Source organism: Ciconia boyciana, chromosome 7 (genome assembly GCF_034638445.1).
Source record: "Ciconia boyciana chromosome 7, ASM3463844v1, whole genome shotgun sequence".
NCBI lineage: Eukaryota > Metazoa > Chordata > Aves > Ciconiiformes > Ciconiidae > Ciconia > Ciconia boyciana.
The window spans coordinates 57,181,374-57,203,799 of NC_132940.1; the positions used below are offsets into that span (position 1 = coordinate 57,181,374).

At 40.7% G+C, this 22,426-nt stretch overlaps 1 protein-coding gene across 1 annotated transcript; it reads left to right on the forward strand.

The window, feature by feature from the left end:
• Positions 1 to 8,523: 8,523 nt before the first annotated feature.
• HRG (histidine rich glycoprotein) lies at positions 8,524 to 20,462 on the forward strand. The gene is made up of 7 exons (XM_072868502.1): positions 8,524 to 8,721; positions 12,218 to 12,325; positions 13,315 to 13,402; positions 13,928 to 14,094; positions 15,838 to 15,954; positions 18,548 to 18,634; positions 19,278 to 20,462. Exons 1-7 carry the CDS (start codon positions 8,524 to 8,526, stop codon positions 20,460 to 20,462), a joined length of 1,950 nt encoding a protein of 649 aa, XP_072724603.1.
• Positions 20,463 to 22,426: the final 1,964 nt, after the last annotated feature.

Here is a 22,426-nt window from a genome sequence, read left to right on the forward strand (position 1 = left end):
ATCCTCAGTAGCAAAAGTCTGTCGGGGCACAGTGTGGGCTGGCTGCTCCCCAAGGGACGGTGAGACGGAGCTGAGCGTGATAACCAGGCTGGCGGGGCAGGGGCCTGCCCACGGTGCCTGAGCGAGGCGAGCAGGGCAGACCCAGGGATGGCAGTCATGTCACAGGAAGAGGCCAGATCACCACACAAGTTCATGGGCGATGAGGGAGGTCTGAGGTCAAGCCCGGAACATGAGCTAGCAAGTGAGGGTCAGGATCAGGTCTGGATGCGGTACCCAGAGTCAGGCACAGCCCAGTGGTCTCCAAGCAAGTCCACAGTGATGAGGCAGGTCTGAGGTCAGGCCGGGAAGACAGGCTGCAGGTCTGCATCTGGGTCTGGATCAACATGGCCAGGCACAGCTGCGATGCAGCAGGAGCTGTAGCTCAGGCAGGGGCCAAAATGCTACAGCCTCAGCTTAAAGCAGCTCCTGTGGGAAGGGGCGTCGGGTCGGCCCTGGCCGCGGCCTCCCCGCGGCGCTGCCTGGGAGCCTGTCCCCAGGGTCACCGAGGGGGGGGACAGCCCCGGCTGCCTGTGGCTGAGTTGGCCCTGAGCCCCGGCAGCCAAGCCTCCAGGAGAGGGGATGCTCTCAGGGCCCTTGCAGAGTCACACCTGGGGTAATGGCGCATAAACGGGGAAGAGGGCTCCAACAGTGTTCAGCAGTAAAAGCTGGTGGGTTTTTATTATTTTACGGGTTAACTTCTTAATTATAATGTGATGAGCTTAGCCTATTTTTTTATTTCCTGTGGAAGATCTCAAGAAAGATTATTTTTTTCCTGATGCTTTATACCCTCACTTAAAGAAAGTGGAAAAGGCTACCCACGTGTGAAACCTCTGCACATAATTCTGGCTGGTGGAGAATCAAGGCCAGGCTATTCAGATTCTTATGCTTTACTGACCCTGCTGTGCAGGAAAAATGATGATTTACAAAATCAGCCTAATTCTTTCTTGAGATAGGTCATATTAACTGCCTTATAATAAAAACCACAGGGACACTCTACAGCCTGTAGCTAGGAAAAATCAATTTCACTAAAGCCAGACATAGAGACTGTACTGACAATAACAAATATAAATAAATGAGAAGACAAGAAGAAGAAAAAGAGTGAACATGGGAAAGAAATGTCATTTGTGGCCAGGAGTACACTGATATTTGCAATAATTATGGGGCTTGTATGAGACCACAGAGCCTCTCTCTGGTTGCCACCAGATCTGTAAAATCATTTGTTCAAAACAAAATCAATAAAATATTATTGTTTCTGAAGTTTTTATGCTGCTGAATCATCCCTAGAGATGCTGGATAATTTCTTCATTCAAAGAGCCTTTCAATAAAAAATTATGGCTTTGTTGAAGTATTCTGGCATTACGCAATTTGATTAAAATTTATTATTCTATTATTATAAGTAAAATATAAAGTATTATTTTATTTTGAGTGGAGACAAAATAATATTGAAATATTGTATAGTTATATTCACAACAAGTATGTTTGTTTTTTCAGTTTGAAAAACTCTTAAAAACATAAATTTTATATAAAGGAGTAATTTAATTGCTTCAAAGATTAAAAAAAGCCAAAAAGTGATGTGCAAAACGCATCAACTAAGCCAAAAATCATTCCATTTCAATTCCACATCACGAGAAATTTCAACATATTTTGGTTTCATTCCTTTCAGAGTAGAAAACAATTCAAAATCAGGTAGTTCTCCAAAAATCATAAAATTCTAATTCTAATTCTTACCACAGTATGAGCTCTAGGCTGCGTCAGCATTTCCCTTTTTATCAAGTCATCAAATTACAGCATCTTGTTTTTCCCTCGGGAAGTTTCACCTTTGCCAGCTGAGGTTTCCCTAACATGGCCAGTGTGTTCTACCTCCCCGCACAGGAACTGCTGATTTGTCATGTGCCAAAATCGGGGACACCAGGCGTTACTCCATGCCCTCACACAGGGCACCGTTGGCTTTAGTGAGTCAGAGGACAAGAGCGTTGGGGCAACAGCCTGACACACTTCAGTGATTTTCAAAACACTTTTTTTGACCCTCTTTTCAGTTAATCACCATACTTCTCACTTCTGCTATTTTATAATGCGGTCTATTTTATTAACTGTTTGCATGTTGATTCTAATCTCACTGTGGCTCCAACAGTTTAATGACACTACTGAGATTTATATCAACATACGTAACTGGATTCTTCCCCAAAAGGAGTACTGGGGAAGAAATCAGCTTCATTAACTGCTAGCCACAGCCAAGAAAACCCCATTTTAGTTAGTTCTCTTTCTTGACTACAGCTGCTTCCAATAGTAAATTGAACAGCAACAGCAGCAAGTGAAGATAAATGGAGTGGAGTTGGTGTGCACACAAACAGGGGGAGTTAAAGAGAACATCTGAAAGTCTGGATCCACAGCTTTGAGCATTCAATTTGGATATTGTTTAGCCTGTTCCGCAGACAAGGCTCAGAAATGACATTTGAATCAATACTTTCTCTAGCTTGGATCTGAGATTTGGGTTCAAAGATTAACCCATCTGAGACTGGGTTAAAAATAAATACCAGAAGGGGTGTTTATCTAAGCGGTAACTGTATCTACAGTGCAGATCAGCAAGCATCAGTGGTCAGTGCAGATTCATGGGCATTTCCGTTATTTGCTGTGGCCACTCCAGCACAGCGATTCCTGTACCCAGCTTTCAGTGTCACCTAAGCCACCACCAATGTTTACCATAATTGAGGCCTGGTACTAATGTCCAAGACGAATTTCTTGAACTACAAGTAGGAGACTGAAGATGTATAGTTTCTGAGTTTCCTTTGTCCTCAGGAGGTACCTGGATACTGCTGCACTCCCATATGGCATTGATACGATTAACAGCTGATAATGTTTAGTCATCACTACTTCAAATCCTGCTGCTGATTCAGCAGATTTATGCCAATCTGTGAGTGGGCCAGCACTGCGGCTTTCTCCCTCCAACATGCCCATATGGATGGATAAGGGCACAGGATGCAATGCGTCTGGTCTCCACACATTTACTCTATGTGACAGCATGATCAGACAGGACTGCAGCAAATCCTCTAGAAAACATGCCCAGATAGTGCTGAACCTCTCCATCTTCTGGCCTGGTCTCTCACCTTCAAGCCAAACTGAGCAAAACAGCTGGCAGTAACACACCCTATGTACCTTCAGTCACACCCCAAATGCTCTCTTCTCCTCTGTCGTGGTTTAACCCCAGCCGGCCACTAAGCCCCACACAGCCGCTCGCTCACTCCCCCCTGGTGGGATGGGGGAGAGAATCGGAAGGGTAAAAGTAAGAAAACTCGTGGGATGAGGTAAAGACAGTTTAACAGTTAAAGCAAAAGCCGCGCACACAAGCAAAGCAAAACAAGGAATTCATTCACTCCTTCCCATGGGCAGGCAGGTGTTCAGCCATCTCCAGGAAAGCAGGGCTCCATCACACGTAATGGTTACTTGGGAAGACAAACGCCATCGCTCCGAACGTCCCCCCTTCCTACTTCTTCCCCAGCTTTATATACTGAGCATGATGCCATATGGTGTGGAATATCCCTTTGGTCAGCTGGGGTCAGCTGTCCCAGCCGTGTCCCCTCCCAGCCTCTTGTGCCCCCCCAGCCTCCTCGCTGGTGGGGTGGGGTGAGGAGCAGAAAAGGCCTTGACTCTGCGTAAGCACTGCTCAGCAGGAACGAAAACATCCCTGTGTTATCAACACTGTTTTCAGCACAAATCCAAAACATAGCCCCATACTAGCTACTGTGAAGAAAATTAACTCTACCCCAGCCAAATCCACCACATCCTTCCAGGACTGTGAACTGTTAAGCGCTGCTTCTCCTTGTCCAGAAGAAAACAGGCCAGTAACACACAGAAGCCCTCCATCCAGTCACTGGAGATGAGAAGTGGTGAATTTTGGCAGACAATTCCCAATTCACTTTTCAATTTCGTTTCACAGGTTTTCAATACTTATTGATCTTATGATATTATATCATCCATTATTAACTTGCAATCTGGGCAATGTCCAGCTAAAATCTGGTCTGATGTTTATTTGAGCAAACATTCCAGTTTCATACAGAAACGGTTTTTTTATTCAGGCACAGATAACCAATGGTCAGTGACCTCCAGGACTGTTGATGTTTTTGCCAGATGTTATCAAGCCTTTATCTCTGAATATAGAAGAGGCATAATGAATGCAAAAAAAAGGGTCAGTAACATTCAAAGGGTACACAATAAGATATGCTGGCTGATTTATGCATACATTGGCTATGCATTTGTTTAGATTTTTCAGCTATCCTTCCCATACAAACATCCTTGGCCAATCAAAAAGATTCAAAAAAGCAAGGCCCAGACGTCAAGTTCTCAAGATGATTTTAAAAATCAAGGTTTTTATAAAGTAAGTTAAGTATAAATTCTATTTGTCTGACTTCAGAACCTGCCCATTGTACACACTTCATAGTTAAACATTTTCTTCTGCATCTCTGAGATTATACATGTTAAGCAGCTGTATTCAGAATATACATATATTATTTTGGTTTCAAAGGTAGATTTTAAAGACCTTCCACTAGATATAATCATAAATATTATACAATAACAACAGTTGCCAATACTTCCCTTATGTTAACCTACTACAACTTATAAGCATGACTTAAAGCTTAAATTTTAAGAACAGTATAATGCCACAAGCCCTGAAAAAGTCAAATCCCTTGGAACTTCCTCTGACCCCATTCTTAACATCAAATTCTTAACGCCGCCTTTTTCCCCGGCCTCTCAAGCCCCTCAGCAAACAGGTCAGTCTTGCAACATATCCTTAAAGGTCATCAACTTACAATTAGGGTGTTTTTTTCTAGAAAGCAATTTGCAGCCAAAGACACTGAGGACCAGACAAGGAATACTGACACCTTCTTTATTTCCTGTATTAGTTCTTGAGGCCTCCTAAGCAATGAGACTTTTGTAACTACATTGTCAACCTGCTCACTTGACAGTTGTTCTCCTCCAAATAGCTTTTGAACTTAAGGTCTGTTTGAACGAAATTTGATAAGGTGATGAAACTTCTAAAAGTTTGATAAAAAACTGGTGACTGGTAAAGAAAAATAAGCTGCAGGCAGGGAGGGGAAGCTATAGCTGCAGCTGCTGCTTTGAAGACCATAACCAAAGCAAATTTGTATAACGTTGCATTTGCATCAGAGCGCACCCTGTCTACACCCAGCAGATAAAAATGAGATGTGAATGAAGACATGACACATTTATATATTTTTCCATCATACTTGGGGGTGTTTCTGTTAAATGCGAAGCTACCCCAAAAACTGCAAAATTTTTTTTTTTTTGCATCAAGGTGTAAAATCAGGCCACCCTGGTCTGAAGCTATGAGGTATCACAGACTAAAAAAAAGGATAAGCTAGCACAGAATTCTCCTATAAGCAACTGGAGCCACATGTGTCTTTGTTAGCTGTACTCTTGCTTGGGAGCAGAAACAACAGCAGCTGCAGAGCAGCACAGGCTACAAGACGGATAAGGTCTTGCTACCTGCATAATTGGCTGAGCTGTGCGATTTGATAATCCCAGCCTGTGAGTGAAGCGCTGCTGCAGAAGGTAGGGAACAGTCAGCTAGGGTAGGAGTTGTCCTCCCAAGAAATAAGACATATCTGTAAATAGTTATGGCTATACTTTAGGGAAGGAGTAATTGGTTATTGAATATTATCTCCTTTAGTTGTCAGCTCTCTTTTTCTTTTCTGCCTAGCATAAAGTTCTATTTATTAAGCATTTGATACCCTGTTTTTCAAGTCGGGATGAGAAGACATTTTTTGGTGTGTTCTCCCAGATTTCTGGAGAGAGGTTTAGGATGGATGTTTATTACCAACTCCTTAAAGTTTGAATGTGGATCACCTCTTACTGTTGCAAATCAAGCCTTGGTAAAAGTCATAGAGATAAACAAGCTTTTGATAAGCTAGTCAAGAGAAATGTCGTGTTTGGATAAATTTTCCTGTTTCTGCCAGCAATCTGTTTATAGAAATAGCTTCATTAAAACAACACACAAAACTTACAAGCAATACATATAAAAACAAAATAAGTATTAAAAAATACATCAAACTGGATGAGAAATTATAAAAATACATTATACTGACTCAAATACAACCAATATTTAATTAACTGCTCTGACTGTGCCTAGAGTGTTTTTCCATGCTGTACTTTAATAATAGAGTCCAATCTTTCTTTTCCAGAGAAATCAAGGACAAAACTTTCTACAGTGGGAACAGAATCTTACTTTTACTTCTGCAGTCAATTTTGCAGGAATTGTACATTTTCTACTGTTTATTCATGGTGTTTCTATTTCATACATAAAAAATACATAAGCCACTGTCATGAAAATGATCGGTGTCACAATGAACAGCACAGAACAAAAGAAAAAAAAAGAACAAACAATCTGCAAACAATAGACGACTAAGGGAATTATGTTATAAATTACCTACTCTGATGCCTTTCTTAAATGTGACTGCCCATTTGAAAAATTAAACAGTATTGTAAGTAATGAATGGGAGTGTGATTTGGAACACAGCAATGATGTGGATATTATTTCTAACTGATGAGGTGTATTTCAAATGTCTCTGATTATTTATACAACATTTATTTCACTGCTTTTTTTCAATCTTCCAGAAGAAATTCTGAATTATTGTAATGAAACATTATAAAAACATAAACAAAAGAAATGCCCTACTGCATCAGAACAGTGGTTCATCCAGCCCAGTATTCATTTCTCACAGTGGCAAAAGACAATTCTGGTTAGGAGAAACATATGACCTGCCCCCTTTCTGCAAACCATTCCCCTTGTACTTTTCCAGTACCCAGAATCATTGTACTAGGGATTTAAAAGAGTACTTATCTGCTTAGTCCTTCCAGTATCCCCTTAAGGACCTACTGTCCATGAACTTTTCTAAGCCTTTTCTGACCCTGCTGATACTGTCTGCCTCCACATCTTTCTGCAGCAACAAGTTCCAGAAGTTCACTACCCATTGCACGAGGACTATTTTTATCCATTTTAAACTGATTCACACTAGTTTTGAGTGCCCCCAGTTCTCATATTGTAAGATTCTCCATTTAGCTTATCTACTCCCAGAGAACTGTTAAGTGTGTCCTGAACTAACTATAAAAGAAAACCACTGCTTCAGCTCTGTGCATTTTAAAATGTGATTTCGTAGACACCAGACATGCTAAAAGTTGGATATTTTTTAATAAGGATTAATGAAATGAGGTAAGGGTTATGGATGATTACCCATTATATTTCCCAATGTTTCTCACAAAAAATAAGTCAAAGAAAAACTTCAAAGTCAAACATATAAACCCAAGTCAATTATATAGCTAGCACCTTTTTCTATGAGAGGCTGATCCAACCCTTCACACCAACCAGGATTTGGAAAATTTCTCATCTGAATCTGAACTTGTCATTGTGGACTCACATCACATTGAATTTTTGTATTTTCTTACTCAGAGCTTGAATTTTGTATTCAAACTTCAGCCACTCCCTGACAAGCGATTACTGCCTTTTAAGAATGTCTTAAACTATCCTGAATAAAAGATTTTGAATACAATGAGACAACATCTTCTCCTTTCTGCTTAGCAGAGGATATTAGCATAGCCTATGAAAGGAATGAATCTTAGTATGTACTGAATTATTTTAATAAATACAAAAAAATTACCAGCAATTCTCTAGAGAAGTCTATGAAGGCTACTACAGCCAAACGGCACAGAAAACTGCTCAGATTGAGAACGTAAAGGCAGCTTTATGTCACTTCATGCCATGCCTAGATTACATCGGTGTTAAGCCAGTCAGTCCCATTCTGTGTACCAGTCTGAAATGATGTAAAGCTGACAGAAGTCTGCTCTAAATTTTCTCGAGCTGGAAGAGTAGCGGGTACTCACATAGAAGCTATGGATCACCAGCTTGCAAGTGCACCTTGAGCTACATCCCTTTTCCAAATCTGAGCGACTTCCTTGTTTCCCTTTCACTAGTTCTCTGCTAGGCAAGGATCTGTAAAAACAGGGATATGGATATAGCCATAATTTGACCACAAATATTTAAGCATATTTTCAGTTCAACTGTTTTTACAGTAAACAGAAACCCAAGATTGCATAATACCTGCATATATAAGCTGGACCTTCTTAATGCTAGGCTCAGCAGCACACTGTTAGAAGCTAAGTATTTTTCATAGTAAAACACTATTGCCCAATACCTGCTTAAAGAATTACATAGTCCCTTTGAAGGGTGATCCAGAGAGTATTATAAGGCCTCCTTTCCTCAAAATCTGCTCAATCACTATAATAATCATTGACTTGCTGCTTGCAAACATTAATCCAGGGTCAAGGTAATGGCCCTCTGACACAACACTTAAATTTAAATAAAACCATGCCCTTTTAGCATTCATTTATAACTTCGGTGGGCTACTCTGATTTAAAAGCAGACTATGGGCTTTATCAGAGCATAAGGAGAAGTGACATAACACCACAAACAATATGCTGCTTCTAGGTTCAGCTTTTTTTCTAACACTACTGCAGTGCTCTAATGCCCAAAACAAAACAAGCATTACACCTGTAGACTGTAATACCATTGAAACAGATGCAGGAGGGGCCTTGGATTTGGTCAACAGACATCGCAGAGATGGCTATGTTTTTGGTCTATACCGTGTTGCTGATGCACAAGCATGGCAGACAGTAAGTATCAATTTAAAGGCTGATTTACACAAGACTGTGATTTTAAAATAATGAGCCAGATCATTAAAAGCTTATGTTTATTGCTTTTAACAGAGCAATGTTGATGTAATTCAATGAATCAGCTCTGATTCACACTATATCAGTATTCATTTGTGCATGATTTATTGTACGTAAGCTTGATTTCAAACGATGCTGAACGCCCTCTATTCTCTTGGCCGACAGGATGTTAGTGTAAGAGATGCTCTGAACAGCTTTATACAACACCAGAAATTAATCTGTCCTGTCTGTTGTCAGGTCTCAGATGCTATGTTCAAAATTTATATTCGGAGGGTTTCTTATTCCGCAAATGCCTAACATTAATTAGATCAATGTATCCTGCAAGATCGGTATTTTGTTATTATCTTAATTTTGGAGATAGCTGGATAACTGGAGGGAAGGGAAAAAGGCAGAGGAAGCCAAATGAGATGAAAATGCCACTCAGCAAAACAGAAGAAGGGCTAGATAGAGAATCCATATCAGTCATTTCCTATTTCCTTCTTATTTCTGTTTCCTAGAGAGGATACATAAGCCTTGAGAAAGGCTTATGTATCCTCTCTAGGATTGCCTAAATGAATGCCAAAGCAAATCAATAGCAGAAAAAGCAGTAGAATACAGTAGAATTTCTTTAACTAGTAGATAAAAGAGACCAAGGACATGCAGATTTACTAATGCACCTGGCTACCTTTTAGCTGCTTGGCTATCAAATTAGAATCCAGGCACACATGCACTGTTTAAGAAGTGTATTACACATCTCAGTATGGCACCTGAAAATACAGGCTAGTTTTTGATGGAGCTGCTTAAGACTGCCTGTTAGGACAACAAAAAGCTCAGAATGTGACCCAAAGCCTAGATTCCTACAGGCCTTCAGGTATACTTTCAAAAAAAACCTGAGGGATTATTTTGTTTTTCAAATACAAGGATGTGGCACGTGATACTACTGGGTTTTATGCAATAGCCAGGTAGTTAAAAGGCTCATCTAGGGAGCAATCAGTCTTCTTCAGCATTAAGAGATTTAAACCCTCAAGTCTCCCACCCTTGAAGAATGCTGCTGCCATGCAGCTATGTGTGTGCCACCCCTGTGAAGTGGAGCCACTGGGCAGTAAGACATGCAGAATTCACTGGATGAATGAGAAAAAACATAGTTGTTTTAAAAAAGAAAAAACTCAGTGCTTTACATTTTAACCAGTTATTGACTATATAAACTATAGAACCATAACTTGAAATAGGGACGAGAGCTGAGGATTCACACTTCCAGATGAATGCTATAACCACTGGACTACCATGCTTATGTTTGGCTTTGTACCCTTAATGAATTCTGCTGTCTTTGCAGTCCAGGGCCTGCAAAGTCCAGCTTCAGCTATCACACAGAGTCTACAAGAACAGAAAAGACCCTTCTATCTATCTTATTGCTAAAGAATTCTCCCTGTAAGGTCTCTGTACCTTCTCAGACCCAAAGCCACCAGGTGTGGTCTTCTGCATAATGATCATGTACACTATTGTGCAAGAAGTTATGTTGGCTCCACTGCCAAGATGACATTAAAAAAATAATATTAAAAAAAAAAAAGAAAAGACCAGAACATTATTTTTATTATCTCCGTGCAATAGTGTGCATCAAGTCTATCACATCAACCCCCTTAGAAATGTAAGCAGAGCAATTCCTAGCAGCCAGATCTCTACTGGGTTTACATGGGAGTTCTAGAAGCATGAGATACTGAAGTAATCACACTACAACTATTCTGGGCTTGTGCAGTGCAGAACTCTGGTGCCCAAGATGCTTTTAAAACAACCAAGAAGGCACCGTATAAGAATTTTTTTTTCCCAAGAGCTATCCAGCAGACAAACAGAGGAATATTCTACTGCATATTTGGATGTAGACACATAATTTCTCCCAAGCTCTGCTGTAGGCTTTGTTGAATCCAAATGCATCCTGCTGAAGAAAATAAATATTTGCCAGGGATGGATTGGCTTCTTTAGCATTTCACACGTTTGGATGACAAAGTGAATGTATTTAGTCATTTCAGTTTTAGAGGGCTCCTAGTGAATAGCACATTTTACAAAAGACTATCTTACCTATCTATTCAGTGCAATTCCATAAATACAAATCAGAAAAAAATAGTCTTTCTCACTGTCTCTGCTCTCTTCTCTGTCTGCATTCTACTAATTTGTTGACTAGCAGCTTGAAATTATTGGGATTTATAAAATAAAATAGAAATGCTAACTACCCCTAAGCAGAGAATAATCATGTGGCGAGTGGGCAGGATGGGTGTCCAGGACAACTATATTCTTTTCCTGATTCTGCCATAGAATAACATGTGTCTTTGTGCAATCACCTAGCCCCTATTTTAAAAATAGAGACAATGCTAAGACATACACATACTGCAAAACTAGTGTTTAACATGACACCGGTGGACTCTTGCTAATAAAAATATTACACTAGACTGCAGTAATTCTTTCTCAAGGTCTCATCTATACAGAAACAGTCTGAAAAAGGAATCTGAATGGATGAAATTTCATAAAACCTGAGGACACTTGTACACAGTAAAGGGCTTTGCATCATTTTCTCTAAATGACAAAATAAAATAGGTCTGCATTCATTCTGAATGTCCACACAGGGGTTGCCTGAAGTTTAAATAATACATTCCAAATGTGAATTGAGATTCATTTTCCTGCAGAAAAATACAAAACTGTTTCTGTGGGCCACAGATAATTCTTAACACCACATCCCATTACACTGGCAGCCAAATTCAAATTCTGATTCTCCATCCTATTTGCTCAGGAGACAGAACATGCTAGAAGAATTTCAGAGCTAAGGCTCCTGACTTTGTAGGGATTATTACAGCTTTGTTGCGTCACTCCCTGAATAAACTGAGCAGGAAGCAAAGTTCTGAAGCAGTATCTGTTCATTAAGGTCATTTGAAATGGATGTAGCTATATAACTGGCTGCCTAGACAACTTATTTCCTAATAGATTAATATGTTCTATGTGAAAAACAGAAAGAGGGAATGGCAACTTTTTAACATTGGCATTTTCCCTACTTGATGGATGCCAGGTTAACAACAGATTCTTCTCACAGGTTCTCAACAAAAGAATAAGAGGCAATGGTTGTAAGTTGCAGGAAGGGAAATTCTGAGTAGATGTCAGCCAAAAAAAAAATAACGGAGAAAGTGTCTAAGTACTGGAACGGCCCAGAGAGGTTGCGGAACATCTGTCTTGGTGATATATAGAACTCAGCTGAATCTAACTTTGAAGTTAGCTTTGCCTTGAGCAAATGGCTGGACAAGATGACCTCCAAAGGTCCCTTCCAGCCTAAACCCTTTCTACACTTGTCAACTCAGAAAAACCTTAATAGGGAACTGGGGAAGCTACATTAAAGATTAAACATATCTACTTGAAAAAAGTTTCTTTCAGAGCAAACTTCTTGTATACAAACTCTTTTTTACCTGCACTTCTCTTCCAGGGAAATTCATCAGTCGTCTACTTAACTTTGGATGTGCTGGAAACGGAATGCTCAGTATTATCTAGAAGACACTGGGAGTCTTGTGAATACAGTGACACCTATTTCATGGCAAGTAATAGCACCCAGGCAGAGTCATATGTCAATAATGCATTACCTTGATCTTCATCTGAACTGCCCAGACATTTCTGTGTCACAAAATCTCTAAGTGAAGACTAGGCTTTAATATGGCTCAGTATAAAATAAAACCTATTGAATTCTAGAGTTGTTAAACATAAGCTAAAGATTTGGAAAAGGGTTGACTCCTCAAATAAGTACAGCTTTATTTAACTAGTTGTCTCAAAGGAGCTATACTCTACATCCACTGCTGGTAGCAGTACTGATATTTTAAGAATAATTTGCTGACAACTAAAGGGCACTAGAAATTATTTTTTAAAGCATGTTCCTAGTATATTAGCCAGAAATACCAGTGTTATATTTTGTCAGTTTTATGTAATAGTGTTTGTGGTATGACAATGTGAAATATTGGTAGTGTCAGTACACATATGATATGTAGCAATACTTGTCCTTTATTGTTGCAGTCCAATGATGCAGTCTGGGATAAGAACTACCAGTTCAAAACTTCATTTAAATAGGAGAGTGGTGACACAGGAGACTACCACACAGGACAAAGCAGGAAGGCCATGAGGAGAGAAGAGAAGGCATTTACTCCTTTTATTAAGATAGGGAAAAGGAATGGAAGAAAAGGTCCATCCACTTTTTGATAAAGGTTTATGTAACCTTGAGTATCTCTGGCATCCTAACTTCCCCTGCTAGCTAGTATTATCTTACTGTAAATAAGTATTAGAATGACTGAGAAGGCTGGTTTAGTTTTTCATTGTCTACTCAGTCATGCAAAGTGAGAATTAAAATAAAGGCTCTTGTAGAGGGAGATTCCATTTTATCTGAACACAAATTTTGAGTGGTACCAGATCAAACATTTGATTAATGACTACATCTGTTATTCTTGATCACCTACATCCTAATTGGATATGATCACCTACATCCAATTAAACCCAGTGCAAATAGCATCATAATCACGTATTCTTTTTTCCTCTCAGGACTTTGGGCAATGTAAGATTATCACATATACAAGCCAGCTGCTGAAGAAACCTCAACTATATGGATTTAATTGTACATTAAGTCCAGGTAAAATAACCACTGTTGTAAGCCAATGCATACCTCAAACCAGCCCTAGTACCAAATTACAAGTCTGTGCACTACTAGTGCATGGTAACCATAACAGATTCATTCATCTGCTTGCAATTTATATTTTAGATAATTCAAATGGAATGTTAAGAATGAGTAATAGAATTAAGGTTACCCTACTCTTTTAAAGCAGACTTTATTAATGTCAGATGATATCACCATTCCAGTCCACCAAAACATGATAATGTATATCACAAAAAAAGTAAACTTGGAAAGAATGCCTGTTTGGGGTGGTAAGATTCTAAGGTGGAGCTAAAAGATTTATAAGTATATTCATTTTCACAGGTTTGGGTTTTTTTCATGTTACAGGACAAACTCATATTTGTGGAATGAGGGATAGGTATTTCACTTCCAAGGAAACACTTGCATTTCAGTTTCTCATTATGAGTTCACATTAAAGGTATATGCACATTCCCAAGAGTATTAATATCCATTGCAATATTAGTAAATTCTCTGTTTTCACAGTTCCTCCTGATTTATTAGAGTGCAAAGATTGTCCTGTGAAAGTTGAAGTCTTAGAAGTCACCGAACAACATAAAAATATTGCTGCAAAGGCCCTGGAGAAATTAAACAGTGAGGGTAACCACACAAACTACTTCAACGTGGACAAAGTTGAAAAGATTTTAAAAATGGTAAGTGGCATTTTGTCCTAGAATTACTTATAAACGATAAAATTTTGTGAGCAGCTCTAAAATCATGGGACCAGAACTCAAACCCTTCTAGGATCGAACTATTGCTTGTCACCTCTCAGCATAAATCATCTGCTTAAAATTGAAGGTCCTACTTCCGCAAAGACTTGTTATCAACTTTACTTTAGGCATGTGAAAGCAAAATAATTTATCATCTGATAAAAGCTAAGGCAGTGTGATGGCATCCAAAATGTCAGAGCCTTCTTTGTGTGCATATTTTTATTTTGAGTGCCTATTTACCTATCATATCATAACGCACAAGAGTTGCTACTGACCAGAGTTCTTCAAGATGTACAGTCATGTGTATTATCACAGTCATACATTCTGCCAACTGAGGTCAGATAACATTTTACTTTTAGAGTATTTAGCACATGGGTACAACACAAAGTAGAACATGCTCAGCATCATTTTGACTCTCTGCTGCAGAGCAAAGCAGCACTCTGAGAGCTCTGAAGGGCAGGAGGTAAATTTCTATCTGTGCTGCACCCCTTGAAGAACTACTGGCTCTGGTAAATAACTCCTCCATCTTTGAGTGATGTCGACATGAAGACTTATTCTTTGGGTGATTTGAAGTATAAGTCTCACGTCACCACAATTTCTTGTTGGTAGATACTGGAGACCTTCATTTAAACAGCACAGGATCATTCTGCCAACACGTGTCAGTTCAGGACACCTCTGTAATGAGGTCCCATGGCCCCTACCATAATACATGTTGATCTTGGAAACTGCTTAAATTATAGCATGCCAGCTCCACCTCCCTGCAGCTTTTAATATTGCTCAGAAACTTGACAGTGTTCTACACTGTAGTCCCATGCAGGATGTATCCCTACTCCCATTTAGCAAGTGGCTGTTTTCAGATTGTCTGGATTCATGGATTTCTCCCTAAATGCTTTGTCTTCACACTTTGCCATCTTTAGCTACAGTGGCAATTTAGATTGTACCACTGGATTTCAACAGACTGCATAACACTTAGAAACTATGAATCACAATTAAAAAAAAATACCATGAAGTATGTGTATCCACTTTTAACCAATTTAGTTAAACTAGTGAAACTTGTGTGCACACACATGCTATGGACACCTTCAACACACACTTGAAATAAACTACTACTACAGCTGGAAATTAAAATGAAACACCTCTTTATGGATTTTAATAGGATCACAAAGGCCTTCTCCCATGTTCTTTTGGAGTAATGCCTTCTCTATGAATAATGCCACTGACAACAGAGAAAGCAACAGTCTCACAGTAACTGGCAGAATTTAATCCCAAATTAACATCAGCACTGTAGTACTATGCACTCCCATCACTGGAAAGGGGTGGTTGCCATCCAGCAGATCTCTGTATTCTCACAGGAGCAGCAGTTCAGTTTAGGGAGAAGACTCTAAGGACGCTACTTCCTAAAAACACAGGCTGTAAAAGTAACAGGTTTTATAACATGCACATAGTAGACAAAAGAATAAAGCAACATTCCTGGAATTCATAAAGGTGTGAGGCAAGTAAGGTATAAATGATCTAATCTATTTTCCTTACTGAATACGTGTATATGTATGGACATTTGAACAGCACAGGTAATGAAAGCATGAGGTAGACAGGATTTTGACAACAACATGAAGTATGATTGCTTTCAAAATTACAGGACTTTAAATACACCTAGTTACCACTTCTTGTTTGACCTCTTGGTTTCAGACTGCCTCCCGTGAAGGTCACATTTTAGGATTCTCTATAAAAGAGACTAACTGTTCCAAATCCGCACAACAAGCAGATCAGGCATTGGAATGTGATTTTCTGGATGACTGGCACGCTGTAAGTAAAGTCTTAGAATGAGAACTGGTACAATGGGTGGCACCAGGAAGATCTTCCCACAATATTTCCAAGTGTTTCTTATAAGCATGCACTCAAACTCAAAATTAAAAATCCAGCATGTCCAAGTCCAGATCCTAATTTTACAGCTGCTCATTTTTATGCTATAAGGAGCCAATCTGAACTCTCAAATCTAAACGTAACTAGAGTCTGGCATATTACAGACCTAGAGCTGAGCTTTTCAGTTTGGATCTGGCTTTCACATTCAAATTGTGGCCATTCCCTAGGAAATCATTCATGCTATTTTCATAAAAACTTGTACACTAACATGAGTCATAGATCTTGAAAAAAATAGATGTATTATGTCATCCCAGTGAGCCCAGGGTTACTTTTTTTTCCTCTGCTGCAGGAGAATGGAGAGTAGAACAATTCAGGCTTGTCTGCAGATTACTATCAAAGTACTCTCTTCACCCCACCTTCCCATTACAATAATAGTCTACACCAAAGAAACAACTAGGCAAGATCATAATTTCAGAATAAATTATTCCCCAGAAATGAAATTGAAGGAATGAAATAAAAATATGGAAAAAATTAAACATGTAGAACTTCTGTTTTATCTACATCCATTTTCTTCTCTGGCTCTTTATGCTCCAGAAGACTGGAAAAGGTTGTGAATGAACTGGTAGTGAAGCCAAAAGTTCACTAGAATGAAGCACAAGCCAGATAGCTAGAGGTTTTGAATTCTGTTCTAAACGCTGCCACCACTGTTGTGTGTGTGTAAAATGCTATTAACAGTTGTAATCATTGATCATAATAGGCCACTAATGGCCGAAACATATATCGAGATAAAGCATCCACTACAGAGAGCATACACAGAATCCCTTAACTGAGTTCTGTGCTCTTTCACATAAGCAATTCCACACACAATGACTGGACAGCAGGTGAAAGTCACAGCAAATGGGATGCTAAGGGAAGTAATGCTGAAAGATTACAACAAATCACTTTTCAAAAAATAAATATGGAAGAAAGCTCTACCTTGAGCTTTGCCTGAAACAGCATGGCTACACAGTGTCTGTTTTTGAGGACTTTGAGCAAAATTTCAGAATAGCCCAATCTGAATAGATGTTTGACAAGCAAAGACAGAAAAAATGGAATAAAAATCAGTCACCCACAGGGTACTCGTTTTGGAGACATCGGGAGCTGACCAATTTCTTACAGACATCAAAAGAGAAGTAAGATGGAGAGTAGTAGCCCTCTAGATGCACATGGTGAAGTGGTCTTCACAGTCAAGGACACTCAAAAATGGCACATATTTTAATTATTATTAATTACTGGCAAGTATCACTGGTCAGAAAGCTCAGGATCTAGCTAAGTTATTGTGGTGGGTTGACCCTGGCTGGATGCCAGGTGCGCACCAAAGCCACTCTGTCAGTCCCCTCCTCAGCTGGACAGGGGAGGGAAAATATAACGAAAGACTTGTGGGTTGATATAAGAGCAGGGAGAGATCATTCACCAATTACTGTCACGGGGAAAACAGACTCAACTTGGGGAAATTAGTTTAATTTATTACCAATCAAATCAGAGTAATGTAATGAGAAAATAAAAACTAAATCTTAAAACACCTTCCCCGCACCCCTCCCTTCTTCCCAGGCTCAACTTTACTCCCAAATTCTCTACCTTGTCCCCCCCCAGCAGCACAGGGGGACGGGGAATGGGGGTTGCGGTCAGTTCATCACACGTTGTCTCTGCCGCTCCTTCCTCCTCGGGGGGAGGACTCCTCACACTGTTCCCCTGCTCCACTGTGGGGTCCCTCCCACAGGAAATAGTCCTCCATTAACTTCTCCAACATGAGTCCTTCCCACGGGCTGCAGTTCTTCACGAACTGCTCCAGCGTGGGTCTCTTCCATGGGGTGCAGTTCTTCAGGAACAGACTGCTCCAGTGTGGGTCCCCCCACAGGTCCACAGGTCCTGCCAGGAGCCTGCTCCAGCGTGGGCTTCCCATGGGGTCACAGCCTCCTTCGGGTATCCACCTGCTCTGGCATGGGGTCCTTCACGGGCTGCAGGTGGAGATCTGCTCCACCATTAACCTCCATGGGCTGCAGGGGGGCAGCCTGCCTCACCATGGTCTGCACCAGGGGCTGCAGGGGAATCTCTGCTCTGGCACCTGGAGCACCTCCTCCCCCTCCTTCTTCACTGACCGTGGTGTCTGCAGAGTTGTCTCTCTCACATATTCTCACTCCTCTCTCCAGCTGCAGTTGTGCAGTTTTTTTCCCCCCTTCTTAAACGTGTTGTCCCAGAGGCACTACCACCGTTGCTGATGGGCTCGGCCTTGGCCAGCAGCGGGTCCGTCTTGGAGCCGGCTGGCATTGGCTCTGTTGGACATAGGGGAAGCTTCTAGCAGCTTCTCACAGAAGCCACCCCTGTAGCCTCCCTGCTACCAAAATCTTGCCACGCAGACCCAATACAGTTATGTAAACATACTTAGGTATCGAAGGAACTATCCTAACTTTTAAAATGTTGAACTTTCAGTAGCTTCTATTAACTCCATCACAAGAACCCAGATGTGCATTGGGTTTTTTTCTTTTCTTTTGCTTAGCACGTGGGATTCTGCAAGGCAAGAGTTATCAGTGATCCAGATGAACCTGATGGAATAGATATAAGCTGTGAAATCTACCGTCCCTGGGTATGTACTCACTTACTGAAATGTCTCTGGCTATACCCTCATGCAGGCTACAGCAACCTCACTTAGTCCAGACTGACAGATGATTGCAACGGTTGTTTATGTCCATTTATTACTGCCTGGGTGTGATGCAGCATGTCAGGACAGACTGGCTTTTGACTGCTAGGTCAATCAGAGGATGAATTAGAGTTGAGCTCTCCCTACTACTCCCTCCAAGGGTGTCTTCTCTCAATGCAATCATACTCCTTAGTTAAAGCGAGTAGAGATTGGCAAACAAGTTCAAAGGAATTTTAGAAAGCAAGAGAAGGGGAGATGATCTTTATCATATTTGGTATTCCAGTTTATATTACAACAGCTACTTGAGTGTCGATTTTATTTCGTTTTGATACATCACAAATTTTGCTCAGTCGGTTATATAATTTCATTTTGTTATAGTGTAGTATTTCCAGATGATTTTCAGTACTTTGGCATTTTATCATCTACCTCTTCTCTTCTATCTTGAAAAACCATGGGTTTTTTTCCTTACAAATCACCAGAACTGTAAATGCAAACCTACTAACTCCCACCTCTCTCTCTTTCTCACCACTTTCTTCTGTTCTATTAACATCTCACTTAATACTTCCTCCCCTGTTTTTTTTATAAACAGCAGCATGACAACGGGCAAAGATGCAGATATTCAACTCCGGGACAGCCACACAGATATCCCCATCCCCATCATCATTTTGGTCACAGACATCATCACAGGCATCGTCACAGGCATCATCACAGGCATGGATGTCTACCCTCTTCTCAGTCCAGACCTGAAGACCCTGAGCATAACCATAGTTTCAACAAAGAACATCAAGACAGCCATGAAGTACCTGCTCCTCCTCCCCCCCATGGTGGACCACATCACCACGTTCACCCTCCACACCATTGTCCTCCACCTCCTTCCCATGGTGGACCACATCATCACCCTCCTCCTCCTCCCCATGATGTACCACATCCTCCTCCCCAAGAGGAACCACAACATCCTCCTTCTGTTCCTCCCCCCCATGATGCACCACATCCTCTTCTCCAAGAGGAACCATATCATCCCCCTTCTGCTCCTCCTCCCCATGATGACCCACATCCTCTTCTCCAAGAGGAACCATATCATCCCCCTACTGCTCTTCCTCCCCATGATGACCCACATGATCCTCGTCTTGGTCCCCATCATGGACCACACCGTCCTCCCCCTCCTCATGGACCACATCACCCCCATCGTCCTCCCCATCATAGGCCACACTGTCCTCTTCCTCCTCATGGACCACATCACCCCCATCCTCCTCCTCATCATAGGCCACACTGTCCTCTTCCTCCTCATGGACCACATCACCCCCATCCGCCTCTCCGTCATGGGCCACACTGTCCTCTTCCTCCTCATGGACCACATCACCCCCATCCTCCTCCCCATTGTGGACCACATAGCCCTCCTCCTCCAGGACACCCTCCTCATCTCTATCATCATCGTTACAGACATCACTGCAACAAGACAAGCATATTGGGAAAGTACTTTCCATTCCAAATAACAGGAGCTGTCTATCGCATTCCAGTTCTAAATCAGCAGGATTCTCTCACACCTCCCACTGCAAACTTTCCTGAGCTATCCCAAAGCAACCCTCACTCTTCCAGCACTGGTGAAGGTATTCCCTTCACTGGCTCAAGTCTAAAGGAGATGCAAGAAGCTCCGGGTTTTCCAGATCACCCTACACAATCAAAGTCATGCCCAGGAAACCCCAAACTTGTTCTTCCAAAAATTTTGCCTTTATTTCCACATAGCTTCCACATGGCAGAAAATTCTCTTACATGACCTCAGAGAAAGAGGTTCCTGGCTTCAGAATTGCAGGGCCAATGACAGTTGTACAATGAATGAAAATAGCACGTGGAGAGGGGGAAAAAGCATACAATTTCTAGGGAGGAGAAGCACTGAAAATAATGATTAATACAAGTATTCCAACCTGCCTCTTGATCCCAGCTATCTCAGACTCCACTGTGACTGAAAGGCTCAAAATTCTGAGTCCCTCAGATAATGTGAACGGGTACAAATCTCCGCAGCAAACAATGCTCCTTTAGTTCTAACAAAAAGGAAAAAGCCCTAATAGTGAAAACTACCATCTAAAATATTTCATTTTCTCATCATTCATAATTATAATGTACTTCTCTGAGGAAATCTGACCTAGAGGAAATTTGACCGCTTCCATAAAAAATTATCCATGGCACAACATTCATGCTTTATAAAGATTCAAAGAAAATAAAAATATGTACACATTTTTTTTCTTGACACAGTTGCCAAAGTTTCGTCATTTTTTCTTACTATGGATGTTTAGCTGCACAGTAAATATCCATGAGGCATACTCTAGTATGCCTTGACTAATGGTGGTTGGGTTACCACCATTATCTAGAAAAGGTCTGAGAATAATTAATGACTTGTAGTGTAACACTGCAGGGTGACCTGCGCAGGTATTTCCATTGCTACAGTTGCTGGTGGTGATATACCTGAAATACTGCATTCAAGGACAGCCCTTTTCAAATAGTTCATAATTGCTCTCAGGGGAGGAGAAAAGCAGATGCATGTAATAACTCTTTCATAAATGTTTTCTTTATCACTGAACCTTCCTCACTGGAAACTGACTTGGGAGGAGCGGGAAGAAAGAATACTGGTGTCTCGTTATACTCTAGCCCCCATCAAGGTAAAGTCCATTCAGACAGATCTGGGACCCCAATGAGTTAGTTCAGAATGGTTATCTCATAAGCAAGAACATGGGATTAATCTCAAAAAATTAGTAATTTGGTCCTCAAAGTAGATTTTTAATGGCATAAAGTAAAATACAGTGTGAGGGCTACACTGAAGAAAAAAACACAAAATGGGAACAGCGTTTTGTGTAACTGAGTGAAGGTTGTCTAATTTTTAAAAGTGCGTTATCATGTATGAACAACTTTATTTCCGTCATAGTTTATCCACAAAGTCTCTAAAGCACATTCTCTTTAACCAAAACTTGTAGCAAGACACAACTGGGACACTGGAGCTGAGGCATTCCCAAGGTGTTCATAGATTCAAAGCAAAGCTATTTGGTGCTCAACACTGGAGACAAGCACCAGATGTTCCCAGCCAGCTCTAATTCTGGCTCTGCCAGACACAGGCAACATTACTTAATCCCTTGTTCTTGGGCGTCACTTTCCCTGTCTGTAATGTAACAAAATATTATGAAGACTAACTAATCCATGGTCCAAAGGCAGTCTCCCCATGGCAGCAAAGATGGACGCTTCCAATAGTAGCGTGAAGGACAAGGTTTATCAAGTGTTATTGAAGACTTATGTGACATTCAATGATATGCATCTGTCCACAGACTTTTTTCAAACATTTTCTGACTTCTTGGAACTGTTGCAGTCTGAACACTAAACAGATCTATAAAATTTACAGAGTTTTTGTCCAGAACCAGAACTTCATTGCCACTGTGACCTTCTTGGGTGTTTTATTTAAGCCTTCTAAAATTCATTCTCAGTAGCAGTTTAGATGTTAAGAAAAGAAGCCAGAAAGCTATGCACATTCTGCTTTCTTTTGCCCAGGGGCCATCCTGCTTAGTCTAAACCTGTCCCCCGCTGCAGCCATTTAGCCTGTTATCCTGATGGCAGGTGAATAACCTTAGTGTCATTCTGGTGACCACACAAAGTTTATTTAGATAAACTCAGAAGTTTATTTGCAGTATAAACAGGGTATGATGAGAATCAACCAACCCCAGCAACCCACTCATTCTGTTTACTTAGCTATTGCCC

Coding starts and splice junctions, on each gene's coding strand:
- HRG (XM_072868502.1), top strand. CDS start 8,524: ATGCTGCTTCTAGGTTCAGCTTTTTTTCTAACACTACTGCAGTGCTCT. Junction 14,095..15,837: donor TTGAAAAGATTTTAAAAATG/GTAAGTGGCATT, acceptor TCTTGGTTTCAG/ACTGCCTCCCGTGAAGGTCA. Junction 15,955..18,547: donor TTCTGGATGACTGGCACGCT/GTAAGTAAAGTC, acceptor TCTTTTGCTTAG/CACGTGGGATTCTGCAAGGC.